General features: G+C 38.6%; 1 protein-coding gene across 2 annotated transcripts in view; it reads right to left on the minus strand.

The window, feature by feature from the left end:
* Positions 1-12,156, minus strand: part of Edem3 (ER degradation enhancing alpha-mannosidase like protein 3) — a 61,947-nt gene that overhangs the window by 34,122 nt on the left and 15,669 nt on the right. For both annotated transcript variants that reach the window (XM_048431061.3, XM_048431060.3), the window contains exons 4-7: positions 11,732-11,771; positions 7,444-7,556; positions 5,867-6,020; positions 1,745-1,879 (exon numbers count right to left, since the gene is read on the minus strand). In XM_048431061.3, the coding sequence (XP_048287018.2) occupies positions 1,745-1,879; positions 5,867-6,020; positions 7,444-7,556; positions 11,732-11,771 (442 nt within the window). The remainder of the gene's footprint in view (positions 1-1,744; positions 1,880-5,866; positions 6,021-7,443; positions 7,557-11,731; positions 11,772-12,156) is intronic.

The following is a 12,156-nucleotide window of genomic DNA, read 5'->3' on the forward strand; positions in this document are numbered from 1 at the left end:
TATAACCTTATAATCCCTTTTTTCATTTACTTTTACCCATTAAGTATTAAATTATTTCTTACAAAATTCTTAACTTTGGATAGAAAGATGTTATACATGGAATAGCAAATGATATCTACTGATAAAATTCTAAATTAATTTTAGGACATGAACTTATTTAGTACTGCAAGCAAAAAAAAAATCATTAAACCTAATTTGCTACTTTGTAGATTTGGCAATGGAGTGAAAATCATTTACATTCTTGATAGCAAATGATGCATGGTAATTATATTTCAACAAAGTAGACCACGACTATCATTAAAGGGTAAATTTTCAAATCTGGAAAGTGTGATACTGGTGATATTTCCCCATTTCATTTTATAGCTTAAAAACACACAGTAAAATTACAGATTTAACTAAAGCTTAAAATTGAATTATAGAACATTAATACAAAAACTCTGATTTTTTTTATATTGGTCTCCATCTATTAGGGTCAGCAGTTTTTCTGACAATGGGCAGGCAGAAAATAGTCCAGGCACCATGAGTCGTCCTGCCACTGATCGCGACTTCTCAGGCAGAGAGACAGACAGTCACTGAGCACAGTTGTGCTTTCACACTGACTTGAGGGAGACAAACCACAGCTTAGCCCTGTGGCAGCCAACTTCTGTCAAAGGCTTTTAGGAGGTTTTTAAAATCATGATTTTTTTTTCCAACATATATATTCAGAAAAACAAAATAGGCCAATGGAAAGAGTCAAGACATGGACTCTACATCCAACTTCATTCATTTACCCATGGACTGAGATTTATCTATTGACACTCATTTTCACCTACAAATGCATCAATATTTCAGAATATTAAAATTTTAATATTTAATTAAATTTAGTATTATATTAAAACACTATTTAATTAATATTATATTAAAACATATGTATAAGTACCTGTACTGTCTAATAAAGGGAAACTACTAGACAATGGGTTTATTTTAAATTTTAAGTTTAAAACATTAACCAATCACTCCTGATAAATCTGTCCTCAAGGCATCCTTTACACCCAGACAAGTACGGGGCACAAGACCTTGCTGACTTAGTCCACATCCTTATCCAGTATCTGTAATGGTGCTTTGTGTTCCCTACTGGTGTTCTGTCCATGTCACCATCTTATGACTTAAAAAAAAAACATCATCTAAGTCAAGTGTCTAAGAAAGTAGGCACTTAGGTAACTCTTGCATTCTGATGATAATTACATTCAAATGAACAGTTACAGTAGATTTTTTTAAATGTAAGACAGAGACAGACCCCAATAAAATATGTGGGACAATATAAGTCTTAATAATGAATAACTTTTCCCTTGGAGTAAACAAATTTACACATCAGAGTCTTAATCAAGGCTTATGTACAAAAGTTTCACTATGGGTTTAAATGGTTTCTGAAGGTTTCAGAAATACAATCAACCATTTGGAAGTCTAACAAATAAAGCACAGACACCTAGACATCTATGCTATAAAGAAGTCATCAAATTTACATAATGTAGTTAAAACAATCTTCTAAGAAGAAAGCTAAATTTTACTTTATGATTTGTGAACAAAAAGCGAACTTAATACAGTTGCTTCACAATGACTTCCATGCCTGTAACACTAAGATTTGACTAAAAGTACATTAAATAAGCAGTAATCCTACAACGGCAAGTCCTAATCCTTAGCCAAATGAAACAAATGGAAAGTTAGCTCCTCCTGAACCCCAGATGAAAAGCCATGAGAAGCAAACCTCAAATATTGTTGCTCCTGTGAACCGACTCAATGCAGCAAACTCAAGAATCAAGGTCCCCGCACAGGCTGTACAGGTGTCTGTCTCAGTTCCTGTTCGGGCTTCTGGCTTTCTGATGCCAAACTTTAAATTAATCTAAATACAATGAGAATGTTACCATGAGCAACTACCAAGAGACAGATGAGTTCCCAATCAGTCACTGTCAAACATCTAGGAAAATATATTCTGAGCATACACAATTTATATGGTAAATAAGTTCTAATTTATTTTTTCTTGATGATGTAATAATGCAACACCATTATAATAATATAACCATTAAAAGGGTAGATCAGTCTTAGAAGAAATTACATTTGAAAAATTAGGAATCTAGTACAATGAATGTTAAACAGTTCATAAAGAAAAATGATTGCTATGGTATATATTTAAAAGACATTAAAATTTTGTTTTTTAAGTTTTTATAAATTAATTTATCCTTTGACAATTTCATACATGTACACAATACATTCTGATTGCTCGTTATTCCACCCTGGTGCTCCTTCCCCCATTACGTCCTCTTCCCACTATTATTCTTTCATTACGTTCATTATTTATTGGCTGTGGAGGCACGCACATGCCACATCATGCATGAAGCAGTCACAAGACAACTTGGGGGAGTCAGATCTCTCCTTCCACCAACTGGACCCTGGGGATCAAACTCAGATTGTCAGGCTTAATGGCAGGAGCCTTTATGTGCACTGGATCATCTCACCAGTCTCCATCACGACTTTTTATATTTGCTCCAAGACTCGCTGAGTTTAACTAGCGCTGCCCACAAGAGTATGGAGCTATCCAGCGGAATATGGGGGAACTCTCCAGTTGCTTCATCACTGAGGACATTGACTCCCACCTCAATATTTATCCGCTGATCAATATTTATTATCTATTGTATAGTAGATAATACAATAAGATACAAAGAAATTGATCTTTGTCTTCAAGGAGCTTAAAAGCCAGACAGAAAAAAATAGGATGTATATGGAAATAGAGAAGAATAATAATGGAAAAATCACAAATGAGTGCAAAAAAAAATGAAGAACTGATTAAAAAAATAATGTGAGAAACGAGATAAAATATCACTGGTTTGGGCGTAGTTGCAAAATAAGAAAGATGGCTGATCAGATCATGGACCCTAAAGGAGAACCTATGACTGTCACTGTCCTAAACCAGTATAATTCCCAACTGCATTCTAAATACTTATTCTAACTCCCACAGACAGGCATAGCTCACTCACATCAAAGAAGCTTCTTCATCAGGCAGTGGTGGCTCAAGCCTTTAATCCTAGCACTTGGGAGGCAGAGGCAGGTGGATCTCTATAAGTTCAAGACCAGCCTGCTCTACAAAGCAAATTTCAAGACAGGTTCTGTAACATGATGGGTCCGGCTTGTTGGGGTTTCTGTCCCGCCCAGTACCCCACAACCGGCATATCCCAAAGAAAATCACACACAAGACTCCATAAGATTATAAACTGATTGGCCCATTAGCTCAGGTTTCTTGTTAACTCTTATAGCTTATATTAACCCATTATTCTCATCTATGTTAGCCATATGGCTTGGTACCTTTTTCAGCTGTCAGCTTACATGTTGCCTCTTCGGTGGTCTGGGCAGGAATGGTGGAGGGAGCTTCTGCTTCCAGAATACTCCCAGTCTCTTTGCTCCACCTCTACTTCCTGTCTGGCTTTCCCACCTATACTGCCTGCCTGGCCAATCAGCGTTTTATTAAAATATGATTGACAGAATACAGACAATTCTCCCGCATCAAGGTTCCAAAGCTACAGAGAAACTCTTTCTCAAAAAAAACAAAAACAAGAAAAAAAGCTTCTTCTGCAGCAGGTGGAGACCATTACAGCAAGCACAGCTGGTCAAAATGCAGAGAAACCATAGACCATGGAGTGCCCAGGCCAATCAATACATTTACAACACAACTCCTGCACCTACGGTTCAGGGAACATCATGGAAGAAGGGGTGGAAAGACTAAGAGCCAGAAGACGAGGGGGTCTACTATGAGACAGTGTCTTCTATATATGACAAGGAAGCTACCCCCTGAAATCTCAAGAATACAGTTGCCTAAACAAGATCTACACATCTTCTGACAATTCCAACATAGATGAAAAAAACCTCACAAGGACATGCCTAGATGAGGAACTACAGAAAAGTAACAGCTGTTAAGTTTAAAAAAATGAAAATAAAACAAAAACCAAAAGTAAATTCAATATATTACATATTGCTTTAAATAGTTTTGCATCTAAGTTTAGTAAACTAAGGGAAAATGACCAGTAAACAAAGAAATTCTCAATTTAAAATGACTATATAGCGTTGATGTCACACATTTCCTAAAGCAGTCTGGTAATACTCAAAGTCTTAAAAAGCATTTCATACTTCTTTTCTCTAGGAATTCACGCAAAAGGAAAAAATTAAAAACATACAATGTAAGATTGTTTACAAGAGAGCTATTTAAAATACTAAACCTGGGGCCCGGGAAAAGGCAGTGGTGCCGCAGCTTAGGCACAAGAACCTTTTTGGGGTGGCAGCATGTTCCAATAACCCCTGTACTTGTAAAGGCTCATACTAGCCTAGGCACACTAATGAGCGCTAGGATCAGTGAGATCCTGTCTCCAAAACAATAAAGACTGAAGAAAGACAGCCAACTTCTACCTCAGGTCTGAGCCCAACCTGCCTTCCACACACATACACGCACCAACTCGTATGTAAATAAGCATGTGCTCATACTAACATACATACAATGTGCAATACAGAAGAAAAAAAGGAAAAATATTCAAACTAGAAATTTAAATAAAAAGGGGTTTAATCCTAGTCTTTCATCAAAGAAAACGTGCCAGGCCTGATTACTCACGTGGTGGGAAAGCAATGGATATGACGAGCTCTGGGCTGAGAAGCACGCGCCTGGATCATCTGCTCAAGCACCCTCAGTCAACCATGACCACAGAAAACGGGCCTGGCGGGACTTACACTCTCAGAGAAGCTAGGTCAGGCAGTAGGGAGGGTAGGCCTAAAAGAATGCAATAAACAAGTCCCTGGGGGTTTGAGAGAGCACTAGGTATTGTTCTGAGTGGAAAAGTGGTTTCTCTGAGGTACAGGAGCAGGCTGGTTGGAATGAGAACAGCCCCATAGGCTCACATTTGAATACTTGGTTCCCAGCTGGGGGTACTATCTGGGAAGAATTAGGAGGTGTGGTCCTGTTGGAGGCCTGTCACAGGACTAAGCTTGGGAAGAGTCAAAAGCCTGCCACCGTCCCTATGTGCTGTCTGCGTCCCACCTGAAGTGTGGGACGTGAGCTCTCAGCCGTTCCTGCTGCCATGCCTGAAGACTCAGGTGTGATGGACTCTAACCCTTTGAAACCATAAACCTAACTAAACCCTTCTAGTTTTATGTTATGTGTGTTTGTCACAGCAATACAAAAGTAACTAGGTCTATCAGAGAACACCAGACAGTCTACTGCCAAGCTATAAAGATTTCTCAATGTTAAGGGACACTCAATGGAGCAGGGAGAATGCAAAAGTTTTGAATGCAATTTAATAAAAAAAAATGTTTTAGTAATACTATTTTCCCAAGTGCACTGTATAATAAGCCTGAGAATAACCACATTAAGATACTGAGGAGTAAGTGGCCCACACTGCAGCCCCCTTCCCTTAGTCTGCCCACCACAGGCTGGAAGGGTCACGCCCAGACACAGCCCTCGTTCTGGAGCTTTTCTTATGCTTGCTTTCTCACACTGCCTGCTGCAGGACGCCTGCTCCTGAATGTCTTCCTCCACACCTCCCTCTCCTGGGAGAGTAGCACCTTCCTACTCTCACAGCCGCTTCAGCAGCAACAACTCTGGCCCACACTGCAGTCTGTCTCCTCCTTCTGCAGCAGATCTACAGACACACTGAGGCCAAGGAAAGCTTATGATAATCTAATCTTCACATCACTCAAATGTAAATTAGCCAATACATCAATATAGCCTTGCTGCCAGCTTTGATGCATCTTTTTCCAGTTTCATGCGGGAGAGGAACACCTCTGATAACAGGAATTCATCCTGTAAACGACACAGACGTGTCAAGAGAGTCGCTTGCTCACAGTGACTTACTCGGGGATAAGGAAGGCCACTGGTAGTGTTGAAAGCTGGTAAGAGTCTGTAGCCCAGCTGCTTTGCCATTTGGAGAAGTTCATCATTATACCACTGCATGTATTCACCTTTTTCTTTCAGCATGATCGCCAGGGAGTGTCCACCTAAAAGACCCCTAGGATCAGAGACAAAATATTTCCTGTAATTTAATTACATGTTTATTTACAAGCTACACCCGAGGGTGTGAGCCTTTGTCCCCCATAAAATGCAAACAAAACATAAGGAAAGGCTACAGAATAATTTAATTCTTTTTGGCTGGCTACTCATTTTATAACAAACTATTATCATCACATAGCCAACATGTTAAAAACAACAACAGAAACATTGGGGCTGGAAAAAGGCCCAGGGGGTAAGAGCACTTGCTACCAAGGCTGCAGATCAGACTATAAACTACAAAACACACTTAGCACAAGCAGAGAACTGACTCCTTCCTACAAGTTGACCTGCATGCCCCTCCCCACAATACAACAAATAAATAAATGCAAAAATATACAAACTAATGTAAAGTACTTAACATTCTTAAGTATCTTAAATGTTTTTAAACCAGAAAACATCCTAGATATCACATGTATTTTAACAAATGAGCCAAACGTTTTTTTAAATAAATTTAAAGTTTAATTCTATCACCATGAAATCTTTGACTCTTACTATAAAATTTAAAAATTAAAAACACTTTATCATCATTAAGGATTAATAATCTCTAAGGAGCAAGAACTTCTTACATTTAGTTGAAGAGCAACTCACTTTGACAAGGAGATGGGACAGAAAATTACAAAAGCTACCAAATATAAGCTTACCTAACGGTGGGATGAATTAATTTTATAATCTCACACTTTAACCCTCAAGGGCATTTCTGACTGCCTGAGGAGCAAGACTGTTAACTGAGTCTCATCTGGCTTCTCTGCGAGGCTCCTGGCTAATGCTGGCCGGCCAACTGTGGAGGCTCCTGGAAACCTCAGCAGCGATCTGAGTCCTCCAAAGACTGGATGTGTGTTACAGCACAAGACAAGGCTATCCCCATGGCTGTCTCACAACAGCCCAGATGTTACCTTCTGAGCAAAGGGAAGTGTTGAGAGGCCTCACTCTAACTCGGGCTGGAGAGGGACTAACTGTGCGGTCAGGCTGCTCTCAGACTTCTTACTCTGCCACAGCTTTCAAAGCACCAGGATCATAAGCCTGAGCCACTGTGCCTGGATTTCAAATTTTCTATCTTTTTATTTATTTTGTAAAACTTTATGTTTTGGAGTGTTTCAGCAGCATGAATGTCTGCTCACCACATGCATGCAGTGCCCTTGGAGGCCAGAAGAAGACATCACATTCCTCTGGACTATCACTGGTAGTGAGGGGCCATGTGGGAGCTGAGACTTGCACCTGGGTCTTCTGCAAGCGTAGCTAGTGCTCTTACTGCTGAGCCATCTTCCCAGCCCCTCCCCCAACAATTTTATCTTTTAGGCATAAGAAACGTCTTTACTACCTGCAGAAATAATCAGCTGGAGCTTCTCTACACTAGCACTATAGCTTCAGTGCTGCACACTTACCCAAGGACTCTGATGTTTGTTTCAAAGACTGACACAACTACATCATTATCTAAATTAACATCTCTTAAAACTTTCCTCACTGCATCTTCAAATTCCTTCGTTTTGTTTAATACCTAGGAAAAGAAAAGAATGAAATAAAAGTCTTTTCTACCAAATCAAGAAAAAAAATTATACTCAGAATGAGATACTAAGTTAATGTTAGCATACTTGAAGACTCAGAAAAAATGACGCAACAAAATAATATACCCTTAAGTATATTATAAAAATGTGATACTGTGTAAAACTGAAAAGTGCAAACAATGGAGCATCTTTACACACTGACGGACTTCCAGGGCTCTAAAGGACATACCACAGGAATTCAGCGTAGACTCGATACAGGCTGGACATCTCTAAGCCCAAAATCTGAAACCCAAAATGCATCAATCTAAAATTTTTAGGTTCTGAATATTTTGTTGGCACCACTCAAAATGTTATAGATTGCAAGCATTTTAAGTATTCAAGTATTTGGGGCTGTTGGATTAGGAATGTACAGCCTGTAAAGACTATGACATGTTATAAAATACAAACTTCTAGAACCAAGTGATTCAGATAAAAAATTTTTTTTTCATACTTAGATGACAGTCAGGGATATATAGAGAACTTTTTCTTTTCCTATTTCTAGTTCTTCTTCCTTAAACATTGTACATATTTGTATATGTGCATATACTGCCCATGACCTACAGCTAGAGCTGCATGAGAGGTCCTCTGCTGGGATCTGGCTTCTAAGTTGGACCAAAGTAAACATCATCCTGCTCATCAAGCATCATCTTAGCAACTAAGCTCTTTGGGGCTGAGGTGGCTCAGTGGGTATACACAGGCACTCGCTGCCAACCCTGAATACCTCAACTTAATCCCTGAGAACCAACCCCTGCAAGTTGTAAAACAGTGTGGTACTTGCACCCACATACATATACACACAGAATAAACACATACGCACGTGTGTGTGTAAAATAAGAAATTGCCAACTCCAAAAGAAAGTACTGTCTTCACTTGACTAAGTCTAAGCCTTCACCCTATGCCACCCTTACCCCACGGTTACCCCACTGGCAAAAGAAGCAGTATGTTATGGTAAAGGCCAGGTCCTGGTGTGAGTTCTGGTTCTTTGACCTTGGTGACTTGTGATTCAAGTCAAGTTACTTCCAACTCTGAGCATATTCCTCATCTGTGAAGGAGGAGGACCTACTCCGTAGAGCCATTTTCTTAAACGTGGTCATGTGTGTACAGGACTTTAGCCAGAATGTCTGACGAAAGTACTGATTTTCAATGTTTAATATCATCACTATAATAATCACGCAGTCTAGACTCGTGACTCGACTGAAACCTCTGTGAGTTCTTGGAATAAGCTCCATGAAAAGGGGTCATTGTCATTACAAAGGCAGCTTTCATTTTCCATCTAGGAACATGATTAAATGCTATTTAGAGACTAGATGCAGTAAAAGAAGCTTGCCTTTGTTTAATCTTTTTGTTTGACAATGCAGTACTTTTTGAAATTTGATCTGATCCTAACTAAGTATGAGCGATTCCCTAAGAGTATGTGTCTAAAATTCAAGTAAAATTTAGGACAGCCTGAAATCAAAGTCAATGGGAACCTGGTTCTGAGCTGACCAGTTTCTCTTCCCAGTCCCACAAGGCACGTAAGCCCCACAGCAGCAAATGCAGAGTATGCGCCCTCCCATCACTTGGATGAGAAACAACTGCTCTCTCCCCATGGCCATCTCTTTTTCTTATTACCTGGTTAATCTCTGTGGTCTCCCTCTTAAGAACTGTTCTAATTTATAGCCACACTTCCCTCCCAAGGAGCCCAGAAGCTTCTTCAAACACACACCACAGGAGCACCAATGCCACACTTCCAAACAGAGGTTATCATTGCCCATGATCAGCTACAGAATTAATTTTAACAGACTCACCATTTCATCTGTCTCTTTATCTCCTACCAAGTAACAAAAGGTGAGTCTGGGCCTCTGCCTTCCCTCCATTGCTTCTACTCTGTTTCGGCAACTGCTGCCTTTTCAGATTTCACAGTAATCAGACTTAAAGGTGCAATGTTTTAGTGCCTGATTCTATGACAACAAGGTGAAACTAGTATTTTGAACATTTTAAATTTAAAATTCCAACTATGGCAAGAGAAACTGACTTAACATATTATGTTGTAAACAAAATAAAAATGCCTGGGTTCTGCACACTAATCACCACAAGTGCTGTTAGTATTTTCAAATTGTTAAATTACAAGATTTAAAAATAATCACCATTTAAAAGGCAAATTTAATTAGAAATACTAATACTTGCATTGATAAAAGCATGCAAGATAATACCCCCACTCTAAGTAGAAGAAAATCTTTGAAAAGTACCCTACTTTTCTCCAATTCCGCTTAAAATCAAAAGAAAATACTTAAGAAAATGATTAAAGATTCAAAATAATTTGTTCATTTCCAATTCTACAATGATCTGTAATTACTTTGGTTATTTCCACTTGAAAAGACTGAAATAAAATATTTTATAAAGTAGTATTTCATTTATTGTGTATGCCTGTGTTTGTGTGTAGGCACACATATTCCACAGTGTGTGTGTGTATGTGTCAGAGGACAATTTGGATAAGTTAGTTCTCCCCTTCCACCATGTGGGTCCTGCTGGCCAGGTTGTCTGGCTTGGTGATAAATGCACCTCCTGAGCCATCTCACCAGCCCTCAATTTGTATGTCTAATTATATCCCAAATAATGCTGTTATTACTAGTGCAGAACTAGTAATAACATTAATAGTTATAGTAATAAAATTAATAGTATTACTTGAGAACTAACTCTTTAAAAATATTAAATTCATAATAATTTGTGGTTACCCAATAAGAGAAGTTGACAGATTTCTAAATGTAGGAATGTTATGCAGTCTAGAACCACCTTATCTCCTTTATGCCTGAGAATATTTTATAAAACAGTAATAACTGAAGTCCATAGTAATGAAAATAAATTAAGACACTAAGAGAGAAACGAGAGGGCACCTGCTATCTGAAGGAATGAGCCGGAACGAGGAAGAAGTGTCGGCATTCGCCAGTGTTGTCACTCATTGCTCCTGCTCCTCACCACCCCATCCCGAGCCCTGTGCCTCCCTCAGCTAGTTACACATAAAGCACATCCTCAGTCCCCTAGGTGACAGCTGTAGCTTCCCAGGGACTGTACAGCTCCAGAACATATGCTTACGTCTGCTGGGATATTTTGTGTATCTTCTCTCTTTTCCCTATGATATGCAAAAAACCAGGGACCACTAAATCAGAAATATGACATCTAACAGTATCTTTTGCATTTTTTATTCATCTTTGCTAAGTGAAGTTGTAACTTTCAAAACTCGAGCACAGCAGAAAGGTCTAAGCAATCCACTTTCACCATGGCTATAGTAATGTCAGAGGGAAGCAGGACTAACCCTCGCCAGAACAATCAAAGAGCTGTAACCTGAGTGGATTATTTGTCTCTTTGAATATCAGAGGCACTCTCTAAGCTGCTAACATGGTGAGATTTCTGTTTCAAAATTAAGAATGTGTGGCGGGGAAAATACAGGAAAACTATCAGGAAGTAAAAACTTCCTACTACTTGAAAGATGCCTTATCTTGTTTTGTTCTTAGTTTTAATCAGCAGTTGGAATGTTAACTCAAAGTGCACATTTAGCCCTTAAAGAGGACCATGAATCATGCCACATTCCACGATGGTCTTAATGGTCCAATGATAATACACTGGAAAGACAGTATTTCAGCATCATGGTGTCTGACTCACTGTCTCGTCCCTCTACCACAAACAACTCCAAAACTAATACTCATTAACACGATCTCTATAGTACATGGTTGGAAAAGAGAGCCAAAATCCAGCTGGGGAAAACAAGGTTTGCTTGTAAGCACAGCATAAAAACTTCAGCATCATGTGGCATACATCCTGATACAACAAGAACAAAGTATTTTTCCAAATTACCTTCTTTCAAAAGCTTCAACCTCCTTACCCAAAGGCATGGGAGATGTGAGTCGATACCTTGATAAATTACTTGAGTATCTCCACTATGCTACATGATTGTATTTGACAATAATTTGACCTAATACAGCAATGTTACATATTACGTAAAGTTCAAGCTTTATTGAGAAGTAAAGATTTGAACATCGTAAATTCTTATGGCTTCTATTACATACATAGTATGCTGGTTACATTTATATTACTTGAGTGTGGATATCATGAAACTTATAAAATAAGCAAGTCCAAGAAAAATGGAACTTACCACCAGAGTATCCAAAGAATCGATCAATGTTAGGGAAAACCTAAGAAACAAGTGTAACAAGATACATATAACACTAGAACTTGAAATGCTTCATCCATGTATGTGTAAGTAGAATTATCTACATTCTACTATAGTTTTTAGTAAGCAGCTCCTCCATGTATGTACAGTGCAATGTGATCTATAAAACAACCCAACAATCTGAAACATCCTAGGTATCTATGGGGATGTATTGAAACTGCATTGACTCCTTTTAAAACAAACAAAACACAGCTCAATGTTAGGGGTCCAATCCCAGCATCACAAATAAATTAGTAATTATTAATTAAAATATATCACAGATGCATATGTAGTGGCCTCTTAGAACATGATGATGCCCGCATGTATTTTATAGACATCAAAGTTACATAGTTCTTTTAACATTACAC

This window comes from Myodes glareolus, chromosome 5, assembly GCF_982192425.1.
Source record: "Myodes glareolus chromosome 5, mMyoGla1.1, whole genome shotgun sequence".
NCBI lineage: Eukaryota > Metazoa > Chordata > Mammalia > Rodentia > Cricetidae > Myodes > Myodes glareolus.